This window comes from Herpailurus yagouaroundi, unplaced genomic scaffold (genome assembly GCF_014898765.1).
Source record: "Herpailurus yagouaroundi ecotype Mexico unplaced genomic scaffold, PumYag 77, whole genome shotgun sequence".
In the NCBI taxonomy this organism is placed as follows: domain Eukaryota; kingdom Metazoa; phylum Chordata; class Mammalia; order Carnivora; family Felidae; genus Herpailurus; species Herpailurus yagouaroundi.
Genome location: NW_024412388.1, coordinates 36,635,771 through 36,653,016, shown reverse-complemented (window position 1 = coordinate 36,653,016; position 17,246 = coordinate 36,635,771). Strand labels below are relative to the sequence as shown.

Sequence of the window (17,246 nt, the reverse complement as noted above, 5' to 3'; positions counted from 1 at the left end):
TAGTTGCTAAGGGGTCTTCTATAACTCCCAATCACTTACAGAAAGTCTAAGCTCTTGGAAGATCATTAAATATGGCCCTTGCCAAACTCACTAGACCCATTTCCACTTTGTTTTCTGTTTCTTGAATATACCAAGTATATGGTAAGTGCTGTACTTTTTGCTTGGATACTCAGACTAATGCCGGGGCCCGGCCCCAGTCTTCTAACCCAGCAAACTACTATCATCTGTCCTGGAGGTTGGAGCTCAGACGTCGCAGTCTCTGAGAAGCCACATTGGGCTTAGGCAATCCTCCCCTGACAGGGGAAAAGTGTGTTATTCACCGCTCTATTCTCAGCAGTAACAAAGACCTTGAGTTACATTTGTGTTGACTGAAAGAAACAAGACAAAGATGGTTTCCAAGAGCATGTATTACACAGATCTGAGTGCAAGAAATGGCAAACGACTGTTAGGTTTGCTTTAAAAGCTCATCAGGCACCAATGCCAAGTCCTGATGCTTTTGAGGGCCTGCTGGGTCTCGGCCTCTCCGGAGCAGGCTGGGCCCAGGCTCCTGGGTGAGAGGGCAGCTTCTGCGTGGAATGTCCTGCTTCCTATCACCTGAGGCATCAGGCACTTTGGTGATGCCCAGGGCTGGCTCCTCTTTCTCTATTTGTGCACATTCGGGCTCCCACAGCCAGGTTTGGCGGGGAAACTCACAAGGTGGATGGACCGGCCCAGGGGCACCAGGTGGCCATGACTTCACCTCCTGTCTGGGAGACAGGTTCTCTGAGTGGACTGGAGTTATGGTTTCCAAATCCTGGGAGCTGGCCATCCCACCTTCCATTGTTGCCTTTCTGCTTGGGGATGCCCTGTCTGGACCCTCAATAAGAAATTTCCAGGCCCATGGGCCTGGCTCTCCAGAGGTCGAGGCGACAGCAGAGGGACTGGTAGGGAGAAGTCCTGAAGAGCTAGGACAAAGTGCTGTTAGTGCCTGGGTATGGAAGTGCTGGGCCTTCCAGCAGCCTTCAGGAGGGATAGGGTCTGTGGGTCCAGCCTTACCTAGGCTGGGGGCCGGTGATGAGGAGATGGCAGCCTCCTCAAAGGCTTGTGGGATCCCAAGCCTCCTCTGGGGGACACTAGGGCCTTCCATTCCGGGATCCTTCAGTGTGATCTCTGTCAACAGGCCTGGGGCCGCTGAGCCCTGGCTCTTGGGGTCCCTAGACAAGAAGGCATCCTCTTCCTCACCCTCTCCTGCTCCTCTGAGGGGTGGGTCCCGGCCCACTTCTGGGCTTGGTGCCAAGCTCGGTTCCTGTACACCTTGGCTGTTCTCCGGCCCCTCCTCGGCGTCATCCTCTGAAGAGTCAACCTCACGGATGGCTTCCTGCTTCTGCAGCGACTCCCGCCGTTCAGCCCGGTCCTGTCGGAGAGCGCCTAGGGCCCATGAGGGAGAAGGCTGCAGCACCCCCTTCCCTGGCAGTGACCCTTTCCCAGACAGCACACTCCTGGTCCCAACCACCTCTAGAGGGCTGACTTCCCTGGGCGGCAGTTCCTTCTTTAGCTCGGGGTGGGGCAGGTCAAGGCTATGCTTCCGAGAAGTGGCTAGCTTCTTCTCGGAAGCAGCAAGCGCAGCTGCCAGTTTCTCAGCTGACTGTACCCTCTTAAGTAGTGGTGAGCGGGGCGGCTCTGCACTCTTGGGTCGTGAGAGCTGCCTGCCCAGAGGAGGCGACAAGTGAAGCTTGGTGGGGAAGGCCTGGGCTCCATGTCCAGAAAGGGGTGATGGGGAGCGCTGGGGTGAAGCTGCTGGCGGTGGGGAAGGGGTATGGGCCAGCGGTGACAGAGGGATGCTGCCGGCCGACTTGCGCCGCGGAGAGCGGTACTGGCGCTGGAGCTTGGGTGCCAGGCCGTGCAGGGAGCTGGGTCGTGTGTGCCCAGAGCCGGCTGGAGAACTGGGCACGCTGGAGCTGGGGGAGCTGCTCTGTGATGAATTTCCTCCCACTTTGCACACACAGACAGACACACAAAGGCAGAACAATGTTAGTTGATAGAAGTGACTGAGGGGCAAGGCAGGGCTAGCCCTAGAATGTCCCAGGATCATCAAGGTGACCCTAGCCAGTGAACCAGAGCCCAGGCTACAGAAATAAAGTCACTCTCCACCCCTGTCACCTCCTCACTAGGACTGCTGAGTCTTTCAGGGGGTAGGGTGAAGGAGTTTCAGAGTGGGGCCGCAGAGAAGCACAGAGGGCCTATAGGCTCTTTCCTACCTCCCAGGGGCTGTCTCTGTGATGTGCAGGGAGCACTTCATACCTGAATGCAGAGCATCAGGGGTCACCCGGTAGCCCTGAGTGGGAGATCGGGGGGAAAGGCTGTGGCTGTGTGTAGGAGAGCCTGGCCCACTCTCCCCTGATGATAAGGAGCGGTTAAGGGAGGAAAGGCTACGGCTGGTGTGCAACAGGGATGCCTGCTTGGTGATCTTCCGGAACAGGGAGCTCCTTTTTTTGCTGCAGAGACAAGAGTCAAGGGCTGTGTGAGTTGGTGCACGAGGCATAGCATATACTGGGCCCAATAGCCAGGGCTCCGAGCACACACAAGCACCCAGGTGGCTCAGTCATGCTCACCTTTCTTGCCCATCTTTGCCCCGGCTCCGCTTACTCCTTCGGGCCATCTTGGCCTTATAGCTGCCCTTCCGAGCTGGCCCCACTTTAATGGATGTGTTCTCCAAGGGCGTTGTTGAAATAGACACCTTGTTTCCACTCTGGGGAACAGAGCGTGAACCCAGGCTAAGGCAGGGAACATATTTTTGCTCCTACCCTCACCCTCAGGCATGGCTACCCCACAGCTCTAGCTTTTGTCCCTACATTGACAGGTGTGAACCATAGGCCTGTCTTCCCACTTCACAGATTAGGAAATGGCTCCAACTGGAGCCTGGACAGTTTAGGGTTGGGAAAGTGGAGAAGAGGCTCATTTGTCTTGTTCTTCAGTCCTATCCATGGCTCAGAAGGATCCCTGGGCCTTGGTCAGTGAGAACGCTGCTTTCCAGCAAAAGCCCACTGCTATGGGTGCGTCTGTCCTCAGTGCCATGGGTGTGTGCACCCAACTCTCCCAATTCCCCGTAGTAAGTCATAGACTTATAAGGCAGGGTCACTGGGGGACCGACCACGTCAGGTAGCATACCCAGCACTAACCTTCAGAATCAGCTCCACCACTTCTGTGTGCACCAGTCCATGCACAGGCTCCCCGTTGACATGAGTGATGAGGTCACCCTGACGAAGCCCTGCCTCACTAGCTGGACCTCCATCCTCCACGTGCTGCCCCAGGGAGATAACAGTCCTCAGCCTGGAGCCTGAGTGTAAAGTGTGGGGCCTGGTTCTGCTGTTCCCCACCCCCACTTTATACCCTGAGGATAGTTTAGGCAGGGAAAGAAGCAGGGACAGACAGGCCCTGATAGGGGGAAGGCAGAACAATGACAAAACTGGGAGACAACAGGTCTGGATGGCCAGACATACCCACACCATGTGGTGCACAGTGTAGACGTCTGAGTCACCCATGTAGACACGGATGGCGCGCAAGGTGAAGCCATACTTCTTGCCAGCTCGGTGGATGACGATGGGAGGCCTCGAGCTGCTGAGGGCTGGCAAAAAGTCCCTGCTTGGAGAAGAGTCCCTGGATGATGGGTTGGATGACTGGGAATGTGGGGACATGGGGCTGGCCAATGGAGAGCAGGTGTGTTCTGGAGAAGGAAAGACAGGACTGAGCAGGTCAGAGGACCCTGGCCTGGCCATACTTCCAGCCCAGCTCCATCTAGGCTAGGCTGCTGATGCCTCACAGCTATAGTCACAGGCAGAGACTAAGCCCAGGGATGTCTTCACCACAGACTCAAGAGCAGCAAAGCCCCTCACATGCCCAAACCACCCCCCTTGGCCCAGGAGGTGATGGCAGCTAGCACTTACTGAATACATACTTGTATCCATCAGGGGCCATATACGCTCTCTGTACGTATTCATACGTCCCAATTACCCTACGAGCTACCACTAGTAAGTTCTACGATTTTTGATGAGGAACTTGAAACTCAGAGAGGTTAAGCAACTTTGTCAAGGTCAGGAGCCAGGGTCTGAATGTAAGCTCTCTGCCTCAGAGCCTGCACTCATTACATAGTGCCATCTCGCCTTGTGGCATATGCACACACAACCTGACACCAATGCACACTTTTAGAGACCTCTCATCTCCTAACAAGGAGGCAGCAGTGACACACAGTCTCTCAGATACCTGCCATGTGCAGACCCTGCCAAAGGCCCACAGAGATTCTAGGGCCCTTCCTGTGAGTTTTATCCTAGTTCCCTGGGGGGGCTTACCTGTAGGAATGAGGAGGGACAGGGTTGTGGCTGAGGCGGACTTGATCACTTTGTTGATGGGGCGAGTGGTGCGCTTTTCTGCTGAGTCCCCGGAGAGCAGTCGGTGGCGGGCCCTGCGTACCGCCAGGTCACTGATGGCCTTGGCTGTGGCTCCCTCAGTCAGCTGTGGGGTCCCACGGCCTCCTCGAGTCTCCAGAGCTGTGGGCCCAAGTGAGCACTGAAACCTGCAATGCAGTGGAGCCTCACCCCCCTGCCTGCCTGCAGCGTCCTCCATTCCAGGCCTCCTGGCCACCTGCTGGGCCACACCTGGACTGGAGCTGCAGCTCTGGCCAACAGGCTCCTCATCTAGCTTCAGTCGCCGCTCTACTGGCCGTTCAGGGACAGGCCCAGATACCCCTTCTCCAGATGGGGGTGTCAGAAGCCATGTACCCTCCAGCTGCTGCCTCCTGGGGGTGCTGCTAGCCTCCTCAGGGCCCTCAGGGAAGTGAGGAGCATCCAGGAGACCTGAGCAGCGGCGTCGCACTGTCAGTGGAGGGCTTGAGTCGCTCTCCGTGTGGGATGACTCTGACACTGACAGCCTCTTCCGCAATCTGTGAGACACAAGGCCCAGGGTGAGACAGGCAGGTGGTCTCCTTCCTCCAGCTCAGGCTTCCTGAGGGGCTCACAAGAGTTGTAAGTCATAGAACTTTTTTCCTCTGACATTCCCTTCAGCAGCCATCCCTGGGATACCCCCTCACTGCCACCAGCACTGCCCCCCAGCATCTGAATCTCGCCCATGATCTGTAACAACTAATGGATGGCTATGCTGCCCACCCTAGGTGGATTCTGGGTGCTCACATCTCAGGGGAGCCAATCACCCAGCTCCGGTCTCGGCCCTTCAGCCCTGCCAGGCCATCAGAGCGGTCGTCCTTCTCCTCACTCAGGCTGCGCTTGGTGGGGGGTGGTGCCTGGCGCTCCTCAAGCAGGGACAGCCGCTCCATGCTACTGTACACCTGTGGGCACAGAGTCTGTGCCAGGGACAGGCCCCAACACCCACACCTCCCAAAAGTATCCTTGGCACCTGAAACCCAGGAATTGGAACCAGTTTTCCCCTTCCCTCCTCCATACCAGATGAACAATTCGAGGAAGCGGCTATTCCACTGGCCTGACTGGGCCTCACCCCTGGCATCTCTGACGTCAGGGCCTGGAGTGGTTCTTGCGATATCTGTCATATGCAGGCCGGGCCCCTTCTTCCTCTTTTCCTAGGGGTAGCCCCGTCACATGCTCCCCCCAACCTGCCCCAGGCATATTCCTTGACAGGTCCTCTTCTCCCAGTCCGCCCCAGCCTGGGCCTGCTCCATCGTACCTTGCTGAACCTTGGAGAGCACGATGAGAACTGGCGGATCTCCAGGCAGCCATCCTCACTCACTTCTTCCTCATCCTCTGAGTCCACGTGGTGGTAGCGCTCAGAGCGGGCTGGGTCAGACACACAGGACAGTTCCCTTTAGAGGCCCTGGGTGGTGCCTCCTTTTGACCTTTATCAGACCTCAGAGGGCTGGAGAAGTGACTCCCAGTACCAAGTGGAGGGTGCACAGGTGTTTCTGGGCAAACAGGTAGGATCCCCACTTCTCCCCATCCCACCAGTGGCCTTACTGTCAAAGTAGCTGGTATCATCCTCTGACTCCAGTTGAGGAATAAATTCAGCCTTCTGGCGAAGAAGTCCTGTCCAGTCCAGACCAGTAAAGAACGGATGCTGCTTCACCTCAGAAGCACTGCCTGTGGACAGGGAGGGTGTGGGCGAGGCGCAGGATGAGCTGTGTGGAGTCCAGGCCAGCAAGTCCAGTGAGAACCCAGACCTCAAGAGGCCAGTCCTGAATGCCTCGGCTATGGCACCTTTCTCCTTGTGCTCACAGGAGCAGGGCAGTCTCAGGATCAGATGCGCTGCCCATATCTGAAGCCTGAGCTTCCCGGTTGCATGGACTCAACCTCCCTCTTCCCTCTTCCAAGTTGTGAGAAAGGTCAGTGGGGCCTGTCCTACCTGCACCCAATCTCTCCAGAGGGTTCTGGTGGAGCAGTTTAGAGGTGAGGTCCTGGGCATCTGGCGGCAGTGCATCCTCCCCCTCAGGCCACACAATCTCATCTGAAGAGTTGGGGGTAAGAGGGAAGGAGTGGTTTAGAGAAGGGTCTCAGAGGTTGCAGGCAGGCAGAGTGGGGAGATAAAGAAGAGGGTTCTATGGTAAGACATGGGTAGGGAGGCATAACGGGCCCAGCCCAGAGCCACTGAAAGCCTTGCCCAGGACCCAACTCCTTAAGTTCTATAGGTTCCTGCCCTCCTAGGGGGTCGCACATACCCTAGCCCGAAGCTTGCTCTTGATCCAGGACTTCCCCTGTCCTGAAGCTCCAGCTCACCCTGCCTTTACACTTCAGACACTAGTATACTCACACATACACAACACAGGCATATGGGGGATACATGAACACAAATGGAACAAGCCCCACATGACACACACAGTGCACATGTACCCACACACATTCGCATCTAAGAGGCAAACATACTACACATACACACAAATTCAGAACAAGAACTCATAAGCCCCACAGGTGCATGTGTAAATCATATTTGTGGATCCAGACTCTGTCTCCCCAGTATGCCAGGGTGATGGTACCTACCACTGATCACTTGCCCAAAGAGCTCCTCCGGAGTATCTCCAAAGAAAGGGACGCAACCCACCAGGAACTCATACAGGATTATGCCCATGGCCCACCAGTCCACTGGCTTCCCATAGCCCTGACGCAGGATCACCTCAGGCGCAATGTACTCCGGGGTCCCGCATACCTGGGCACAGAGAAGCCAGGCTGGCTCAGCATCCTGAGGTAGCTCATTGGCATAATGGCTGAAGAAGTGGGGATGTTCCCACCTCTGGAGAAGAAAGTCTCTGAAGGAAGACTTGGCTTACTTTGGTTAAAGAACAAGATCAATAGGAACCCAGGGTATCGGATTTGGAACTGTTGGTGGAGTGAATTTACATACTTCCTAACTAACCAAAACATACACTTCTAGCCTGGAACAACCACTCCCTGAGCCCTTAACAACTCTTTCTGGCATCTTGTTCCCATAACTGGCCTCTGCCCTCCAGCCTCTCAAAGGACAGACCCTATAGTTAGTCACATGACTACTACAGGGACTTGCAAATAGTCACAACCTGAACTGTCAAATCAAGGAACATCCAGAGGCTACTCTCAAGAAGCTGGACCATAATCCAGTGGAGACTTGGAGCAGTGTTCCAAGAACAGGCTCCAGAAGAGCCTTGCCCTTGACCAAGGCTATAGGAGGTTCAGGACAAATCTCAGGTTAGTCTCTGAGAGTAACAATGGTTATACGACCTATTTTCTCCAAACCCTGAGGAAGATGACTTTGGATTTTATATCCATATGATTCTTGTGGCCCACCCTATTTTCCAAATGTGCTACCTACCTCAATACCTCGTGGAACCAAAAGGTGGAAAAGATACGAGCTCCCAGTCTTAATATCTAGCTAAGTATATTGCCCCCTACCCTTATTCTGAAGTCTGGAACTCAACTCCCAAGGTCTCAACTATCCTTCTGTACCTGCTTGTCCAGGAACTCCCGGGCATCCTTTTCAATGTGGCCCTCATACAAGTTTGTTGTCAGGCTCATGAGGCCAATTTTAGAAAGGCCAAAGTCAGTAAGCTTGATGTGCCCCATGGATGTAATCAGGAGGCTGGGAAACCAGAGAAACAAAAGTATAGGGTTATTTCCTAGTTTTCTAAGAGTGCTGATTTTTTATATGCCAAAATTTCCCAGTCAGGCTTCCACAGGGTTCCTGTGGGATATAAGCAGGGTAGCTTCATCAAGGAGACCGGCCCCTATGAAAAAAAAAAAAATCTCTGGCTTTGTGAGTACTACATTCTGCACAAGAACTAACCTGCCTTTTGCCCATTCCCCCAACTCATTAATGTTTACTCCCCTCAACTGTATTCTATGCTGGGGGCAGGTACCAGCCAGCTGATGGACTGACTTTCTTCCACAGAAAGATCAGCCGCATCCCAAGGCTCTAGCCATACCCAGCCCTCTTTTCTCACTGGGTGTCTCACGATACCCAGACTCAGGGAGAGGCGAAAGGGGTGAATCATCTTGCTCCATGTGCACAGCTGGTTTTAAAATTTTTTAAAGCTTATTTATTTTGAGAGAGAGAGAGAGACAGAGAGAGACAGAGAGAGAGACAGAGAGACAGAGAGAGAACAAGCAGGGGAGGGGCAGAGAGAAGGAGAGACGAGGGGCAGAGAGAGGGAGAGACAGAATCCCGAGCAGGTTTTGCTCTGTCGGCGCAGAGCCTGATGCCGGGGCTTGAACTCATGAACTGTGAGATCATGACCTGAGCCAAGATCAAGAGTTGGTCACTTAACTCACCTCACCACCCAGGCACCTCTCCACAGCTGGTTTTAAAGGAGGGTTGATTGACTCTCTCTCTGCCCCTCCCCCATTCATGCTCTGTCTCTCTCTGTCCCAAAAATAAATAAATGTTGAAAAAAAAAAATTAAAAAAAAAAAAATAATAAAATAAAGGAGGGTTGATTGGGAGAAACCAGAAATAAGATCTCACAGAGAATGGTCTCTCTGTTCTCCCATTACATACTCTGCTGGGACCATTTCATTTCATGACAAAGGCTTCACCCTGCCACCCCTTTATTCTGATTCCCAAATCAGCATCTGACTTCTTTTATGAGCTTCATGACTACTAACTGCCCAGATGTCTTATGGACACCATGAACTCAACCTGTCCAAAACAGAGTCACACTGCCTAAGTGGTCTTCTCAGAAAATGATTTTTGTTATCTCTGAGTTCTGTTACAAGTAGTTTATTACTTATAAAAATATCCTGGCTCCCAAAAGGTCTTACACAGTAACTAATGCAACAAAGACCAGTATTAATAATTAAAAAATAAATTAAATAAATAATTTATTAATTAAAAACAGTTGATTAATTGATAATGAATAAACAATTAATTAATAATTAATAAAATAATTAAAAAATTATCCCCAATTTTTTAAGAGGAGGAACATGAGGTTCAGAGAGGTTTAATGAAAAGACCCAAACTCACAGAGTTAACAACGGGTCATTTGAACTCAGGTCTGTCTAGTGTCAAAGCCATTTTTCACAAAAGAGGCTATTCCCCATGCATTAGTCCTGAGCTAGAAGTCTGGATGACATCCCAGACTCCTGCTCCCCTGCTTCTCTTCCACCACCCACCCCAACCTTTTGGTTTCCTTTCTACTTCTTAACACTATCCCCTCTCTTCTGCATCTTGCAGGTGTGGTTGTTTTGGGCCTGATCTGCTGCAACAGCCTCACCACCTTTTCCACTGCACAGTGGACTCTAAACCTAAACTAAAATCTGTCATTCTATCATACCTTTGGCTAACAGGCCCTTTGAAAACTTGTTAGGACCCTTTATTTTTTTATATTTTATTTTATTTTATTTTATTTTATTTTATTTTATTTTATTTTATTTTATTATTTTATTTTATTTTATTTTATTTTATTTTATTTTATTTTATTTTATATGTTTATTTTTGAGAGAGACAGAGGGAGAGACAGAGAGTGAATGGGGAGGGGCAGAAAGAGAGTAGGAGACACAGAATCTGAAGCAGGCTCCAAGGCTCTGAGCTGTCAGCACAGAGCCCGACATGGGGTTCCAACTCATGAATTGTGAGATTGTGACCTGAGCTGAAGTTGGACACTTAACCAACTGAGTCACCCAGGTGCCTCCAACCCTTTAAAATAAAACCCAAACCTAACAAAAAGACCCCTGATGATCTAATCCCTGCCTATCTCTCCAGCCTTCTCTCTTACTACTCTGACCAATTAACGATCTCCATTTCCACATACTGTAGTTCCTAGGTCTCATTCTCTCACACCTGGGTGGGTGCCTTTGCAAATCCTGTTTCCTGGCTTTAGAAAGCTCCTCTCACCTTTTCCATCTGACTTATGCCTTCCGAGAAGCAGCCTATACTCAGATATTTCTGTTCCCATACTAAACTTATGTTCTATAGGCCAGGGACTATTTTACAGTCCAGATTATAGCGCTTGGCCCAGAGAGGCCAGTAAATGTTAGAACACTTGTTTATCCATCTACTAGATGTGCCGATTCTTTCGTTCCTGCTTGGTTTCTTTAGTGGAGCTTCTCAGTGATTCTTACATGTCACCGAAGTCTTATGTGCCTGCCAGACTTACTGGCAATGGTCTTTGCATCTGGGGTGGTCAGGAGCTAGAGTACTAGGCCTAGACGGACACCCTCAAGAGCACTATTTCCTAGCATCCATTCTAGGATAGATTCAAACATGCTGTGTCTGCCTCCATCTATTTAGAGATCCAAGAGAGACCCTGGACAAGGAACCAAGAATGTGGGCATACTTGTCAGGCTTGAGGTCACGGTGCACGATGCCATAGTTGTGTAAGTACTCCAGGGCTAGCACGGTTTCTGCGAAGTACAGACGCACCATGTCCACAGGCAGGGCCCCGATGTTCTTCAGCAGAGTAGCACAGTCTCCTCCTGCAACAAGCCCAGGCTACCATGAAGGAAGGATCCAGTTCCCTATGGTCTTAGGCTTTATAGTCTCTGAGGTCCCAGAGGAGACAGCCTCACAGAATAGCCTGGTGCTAGAGACTGTGAATCTAGCCCTTCCAACGCTGGTATGGGGGCAGACAGAGTGTGGAGACAAGTAGGCAGCATGGTGAATCTGCCAATGGCTGTCAGGGCCACTGTTCAGGCCAGAGAGGGTAGGAACCCAGGCTTCCGTACTTGTGAGTGGATTTGCAGGGATGCAGCTGCGTTATTTTAGGGTATGAGTCCTGTATATTATAAACACATCTGACCGAGACTTCAGTATTTGTTCACTTATTTTCTTCCTGACAACTATCCTCTGGTTTTCCAGTAAAATAACACCATAAACTCTCAGCATGTACCCTGAATTAAAAGGGGAGTTTTGTGTTTCAACTTCAAGCCTTAGGCAAAATATCTTTGGCAGTTGTACACAGCAGCGAGAAGGGAAGTGGGAAGGCCACTGGCAGTAAACTGCTCTCTCTCCCCCATATGCCCCATGATGCTCTTTTATTCCATCCCCAGAACATTTTGTGTTCTCAAGGGGTGATCCCTTCACAAGCCATCAGCCAGGCCAATGGCATTCCTTTCTTCTGAGGGTCCAGATACAGTCCTCCCAGCACGTAACCTTGGGCTATGTGGCTCTGCTACCTCCTTTGTTCCTGCCTGACACCAGCAGTAGAGACCGTCCAGGCTTTGAGGTGCAGGATTCTACAGCTATTGGGCTGATACATCTTGTCCCAGAATGCCTCTCTTTGCACCTGATATGGGGAGCCGCATGGCAGCTACTGCTCCAGAAGCCTCTCCCTATGAGGGGCAGGGAGATTTGTGCCCACCATGGCCAAATGGTCTCTGAGATCCCAAGGCAGAAACCAATGCCAAAGAGAGATTGGGAAGCTGGGCTCTGAAACTTCACCCCTATTCAAAGCTGTTGGTCTTAGCTCAGGGCTAAGCCTCATGTTGTGCCTTGGCTTCCATGCCAGGTCACCCTTCCCCCAGTACCTTCCACATACTCCATCACCATGCACAGGTGGCGCTTGGTCTCAAAGGAGCAGAACATGCTGACGACAAAGGGGTTCTCGGCAAAAGTCAGTATGTCACGCTCCACGAAGGCCTGCTGGATCTGGTTCCGTAGGATCAAGTTCTGCTTGTTGACCTTCTTCATGGCAAAGCGCTGCCGAGTGGACTTATGCCGCACCAGGAATACAGCCCTGGGAAACACAGCCCGGCCCAACCCCCATGGGCCCTCAGCAACCTGGGCCGTGCTCCCCACCACCCAGAGCTGGGGTGTCCAAAATGCCTCCTATCACACCTTGTAAATGCACAGAAAAAAGGAGCAGGGGTGAGCTTATCGATGAAAAGGATGTGGGCCCCCTGCCCATAGAGCTCTTCAATTTCCCAATAACACCAAGTCCTGAGGACACAGCTCAGACTTCCCCAGAGCTCACTACAGGAGGAGTGCTACCAAGAGAGGTGGGGACCTTGTCTGGGAAAGGAACAATGCCCACATGTCAGAGGAAAATCAACTCTTGTCTCTCCTGGACTCCTGGCTTTGGAGAGGGAGAGGGTCTATCCTGAGGCATCTGCTGCCCGGAGAATTGGGTATCATATACTTCTAGAAGGAAGAGTCCAAGGGCTGACTTAGCTCCAGTCCTGGCTACACCCTCCCCTCTGCCTTTACCCATAGGCGCCATTGCTGATGAGCTTAATGGTCTCAAAGTCCTCTTCAGAGGGTGTCTTTTTAGTCAGAGATGCCCCACGGCCCTGGAAGACAAGAGCAAAGGCAGAAGGCAGGCATGCTTCTCAGAGCCCACGTGCCTGGGGAAGCTGAGCCCCAGGATCAGCTCAGCTCTTAGTCCTGCTGCGGCCCCAGCCCATTCTTCCTCAGTCAGGAGCTGAATGACTTCTGAGACAGTATGCACAACCACCCACTCCTCCAACCCTCCTTTTAGATATTCTCTCACAGAGGACTCACGGGCCTTTGCTTCACAGGGCCCAGTCTCTGTGATTGGGGCAGAAGCTCAAGCTCTTTACCTCAACTGAATCATCTGTCTCTGGAGTGTCAGGACTGTCATAGCTGCTCAACTGGGCCATTTCTAGAAGCAAAGCAAGGGCACAAGAGAAAGGTGTGCATAGCAATGTCAGTAGTCCACTCACATCACATGACAGGTACGTGCAAAGTAGGCATTAATATTTCCTGCATCTATGCACTCCTGTGGCTCTATCCATAGAAGAGTCATAGCTTTTGGACTTAATTGCCAAATAATACTGCCACTCCTATTTCTAGAAGTCCAGTGCCATTCATAAGGCCTGGAAAATTCTAAAAAGTTTCACTCAAATTTAGGACAATTCCTGAAAACAGGGCCCAAGGGTGGGCTATTGGTCCCTATCCTGCTTTGCCGGATGGGGTTGGGGAACAGAGAAGGCAGGAGCAGGATGAGCACAGACCTGGGACTTAGAAGCCCAGGGTTCATGAAGGGGCACAATGTGAAGCCCCGTGTCAGGACACATCAAAGACACAGGAGAACTTGTAAGGTGGCAGACAAGGAGGTAAGCATGCAGAGGAGGGAGCCATTTTTGAAAATGTAATTGTGGTCTTTTGTTGTTGACCTCTTTTGACATTCTAAATCCACCCCAACTGGCCTCATGCCAATCCAGATTGGGTTAATGTCAGGCAGATGTGAACAATTCTGAAGGAGAAGCTGTTTTCTGACAGAGAATACACGGTTCCTCTGATAGCCCTGAGGCCCCTGATGCTGAGTTGTGACCATGTCCAATCTAAGTCTCTTCTCCAAGTGGCTTTCTTGAGGTTAGAGTTTGTTGGCTGTGGGGCCTCTTCACAGCCACCAGGCAGCATGCTCACCCTCTAGGGGATCCCGTGTGAGGCCCAGTTGACTAACGATGTAGCGGGGAATATCACATTTAATCCCTTGTCCCTCTTTGGCATGGCCCTCGGCTGCTTCTAACAGATGGTAGAACTCTTCAGGGTCAAACTCCTGTACCAGGGGAGAGAGGTGGTCAGTGGTGAGGGCTACAAGTGAAGGCTTTGGTTTTCACAGCACATACCTGGAGGAAGATGAACAAGAAGACTTTCTCTTTGTGATGGGACACCCCTGCCTCCGAATACCCAGAAACATCATGATTCATGGATCATGAGAATGGGGACAAAGTTGTCTTCCAGGTGAGCTCCAGACTGGACACCCTAAGCATGTGTTGTCTTCCTCACACTAAGAACCAAAGCTTTTGGCTTCAAGATAGCTCAACCTATTCATCTGGTCCAAAGCCTTCTGCCAGCCAGATGGTACTATCACACACACACGCACAACTACATGCAGGCCTGCCTTCAGATATTTACCGAGGACTTCCTACGTGCTAGGACCGGAGTGCCATGTGGACAGCACATGAGTCCTTGTCTGCACAGAGCACAGAACAGTGAGGATTCTATTTACTGAGTCCCTACTAAGTGCTACACTCTGGACTAAACCCGGCTAACACCTCTATGACCTCAGTGAGGAAATCAAGGCCCAAATAGATGCACTGATTTATCCATGGTCAGAGAGACAGGAAGGGACAGAGAGCCAGCATTCAAACCCAGGCCTGACTCCAAGCCCTGTCCAAGCATGGACTTCATGTTCTTGAGGAAGAGGCCCTCTGCTTGACCACAAGTCCAGCTTCCACGGCTTCCCTCATCTCTGGTCTCAATATTTTGGAGAAACATCCACTGCCAGAGGAGAGTAATCTTACTCTCCTATGAATTTAAAACGTGGATTAATCTAGTAGGCAAGATCTGGAAGTCCTTCTAACTTCTTATTCTTTCCTCAGTCCCTGGTCAGAGTGTCTGTCTCCTAAACCCCTAAAGCTCCTCCATCTACCTCTTCTCTGTGCCCCTACCACTGGCCTCCTCAGGCCACTCCTATCTGCACACGAACTGCTGCTTCTGGCTATTTGCCTGGTCATCCTGCCCTCTCTTCCAATTCACCACCCATGTTGCCACCACAGTAATCTTTCTCAGGAGTAAATCTGATGGGATGTTACTCATAAACAAATAGGAACCCATTAGTGATACATGTAACATGTATAAAACAAAACAAAAAAAAATTATGCTGGAAGAAGTCAGAACATACTACATAATTTCATCTACATGAAACTATACAAAGGGCAAGCCTATCCACAGTGGAAGAGAGCAGATAAGCGGCTGCCTGGCAGTGGGAGGTGAGGGATGGGAGAGAGACTGACTGCAAAAGGCACAAGGGAACTTTTTGAGGTGAAAGAAATGTTCTCTATCTCAACTGCAGTGGTGATTATGCAGGTGTGTATATGTTAAAACTCATTGAATACATCAAAAAGGATGTATTTTATTGTATATAAATTATGTGTTAATAAAGCTGGTTAAAAAAAGTAAATCTGACCATATCACATTCTTACCTAAACTTTCTGATGGCTCCAAGTGGCCCTCAGGATAAACCCAAACTCTGGAGCAGGGATCCTGACCCTCCGTGATGCTTCACCGCCTACCCTCCAGGTTTCTCCCTCACCAATTCTTCACACTCACCTGTGCTCCATCGAATGCCCTTCCCGGGCAAACTCATAATCATCCTTCATGTCCCCCAAGCTTTGTGTCCTCTAAGAAGCTTTCACCAAACGTTCATCCCAAGGAGGACTAAGGCACCTCCTTCCTTCCCCATGTTCTTGTCACACTTTGGACTTCCCTCAGTTGCAACACTACTTGCAGTATCATAATTATTATTTCTACATCTCCATGCCTCCTACCTGAGGCACTGAAAGACCAGCTCCACTACAGAGGGAGTACCTTAGGCTCAGGGACTCTGCTGTGTTTAAGTCTGTGTCTCCAGTGTGTGGCGTGGAGCAGGTGCTAAGTGCTGCTGCATGATGAACTGGTGGACTCGACTTGTGTCAATGGAACTGGCCTATGCTCCTCACCGCCCAAAGCCCACTCACCTGGGGTCTGCTCAGTGTGTGGAGGTCAGACGAATACCCCTCAGGACCAGCCATTTTCCTCACAGGAACTCATTTGGGCCCAATGCCAGCATACCACATTTAAACAAGGATGTCAGCAGCAGAAATGACGGTGGTACTACCATAGTTCTGCTGTTAGCAGGATACTTCCTCTGTATGCCCCACCCCCTCCCAACCTTCTCTGGAGTCCACTCACCAGGCATTCCAAGAGCCGAGCTGGGCGGGCAATGACAATCATCAGCTTCTTCACCAACTGCATCACAAAAGCCACTTCTGAACTCTCTGAGCGCTCATGAGCCTGTAGAGAACACAAAGGTTGGTTAAGCAATCCACTGGCACATCGTGGTTGGGCTAATGCAGGACTGGGCTGGGCAGAATGGACTCTGGGGAGACACAAGTTGGTAGAACAGAGACTTCTGCAAAATGAAGGACTTAGGGAAGGCCTGTGTGCCATGAGAGACAGCAAGCCGCTCACAGGAACTGTGTGAACTTCAGGACACTACATGACACCGGGGAATGTCACAGAGACCCTGGCTCAAGGGACAATCCTCAGGGGAGTTTCATTGTTCACTCCCCACCCCAGGCAGAAGGTCAGGAATAGAAAGGCTTCAAAGCAGGAGTGATGCGACCAGACAGTATTTTAGAAAGATGGCTCTGGCTGTAGTGTGGATGGTGCACTAAAGAGCACAAGCCTAAAAGCAGAAAAACCCATTAATGGACTGCTGTAATAATGTGCATAAAAAAGGCATAAATCAAGGCAGGAAGAATAGAAGGAAACACAGTCTGGGGCCATTTCAGAGGTAGATGGCTGAGTACAGCGGAGGGTTGGACGAAGCAAGAAGAGAAGGGAACTGCAACTACAGTTTTAGGGAAAGTTCAGTGAACCCATAAATAAAACAGGAAATATAACAAGTAGTTCAAGTAAGGGAAGGTGGAGAAGCTCCATTTTGGATTTGCAGAGTTTGAGATACCTAGATTAGATACTCTATTGGGTATTTACTCAGCCCAGGAGCCTTTATCTTTTTTATGGAAACTGCTCTGACTTCTAGTAGCTACAATTGTATCATGTGGCTGAACCTTCCATCCCACCTCCAACAGCTGACAAGTGTGGATTACTCTCCTAGGAATTTAAAAATGGACGGAAAGACAACTGTTATTTATCGGTGTGCTAGAAGAGTATAATCTACTGTTGGATGAAAAGGGATGGCCACATCTACCAAAGAGACCTAGGAAAAGCAGCACAGAGAAAAATGGCAGGAAGGGGAATCACCACTTCCTGAGCTTCCCACAGTTTCTGGTTTCTAGTTTTGGTCCCTTAAGACCGGGTTGCATTCCTGTCTTTAAT

The 17,246-nt window shown here is 50.8% G+C and overlaps 1 protein-coding gene across 11 annotated transcripts in view; it reads right to left on the bottom strand.

The window, feature by feature from the left end:
- Positions 1-389: 389 nt before the first annotated feature.
- Positions 390-17,246, bottom strand: part of MAST2 (microtubule associated serine/threonine kinase 2) — a 221,376-nt gene continuing 204,519 nt past the window's right edge. For 7 of the 11 annotated variants that reach the window (XM_040470078.1, XM_040470079.1, XM_040470081.1 and 4 more), the window contains 18 exons: positions 16,098-16,199; positions 13,788-13,920; positions 12,959-13,020; positions 12,606-12,688; positions 11,927-12,135; positions 10,738-10,876; positions 7,914-8,046; positions 6,975-7,140; positions 6,343-6,444; positions 5,958-6,080; positions 5,671-5,780; positions 5,163-5,317; positions 4,326-4,915; positions 3,480-3,703; positions 3,159-3,281; positions 2,592-2,728; positions 2,281-2,474; positions 390-1,971 (listed from right to left, as the gene is read on the bottom strand). In XM_040470078.1, coding sequence (XP_040326012.1) covers positions 446-1,971; positions 2,281-2,474; positions 2,592-2,728; positions 3,159-3,281; positions 3,480-3,703; positions 4,326-4,915; positions 5,163-5,317; positions 5,671-5,780; positions 5,958-6,080; positions 6,343-6,444; positions 6,975-7,140; positions 7,914-8,046; positions 10,738-10,876; positions 11,927-12,135; positions 12,606-12,688; positions 12,959-13,020; positions 13,788-13,920; positions 16,098-16,199 — 4,311 coding nt within the window. In that variant the 3' untranslated portion in view covers positions 390-445. The remainder of the gene's footprint in view (positions 1,972-2,280; positions 2,475-2,591; positions 2,729-3,158; positions 3,282-3,479; positions 3,704-4,325; positions 4,916-5,162; positions 5,318-5,670; positions 5,781-5,957; positions 6,081-6,342; positions 6,445-6,974; positions 7,141-7,913; positions 8,047-10,737; positions 10,877-11,926; positions 12,136-12,605; positions 12,689-12,958; positions 13,021-13,787; positions 13,921-16,097; positions 16,200-17,246) is intronic. The other 4 variants (XM_040470080.1, XM_040470084.1, XM_040470085.1 and 1 more) reach the window with 2 other exon arrangements.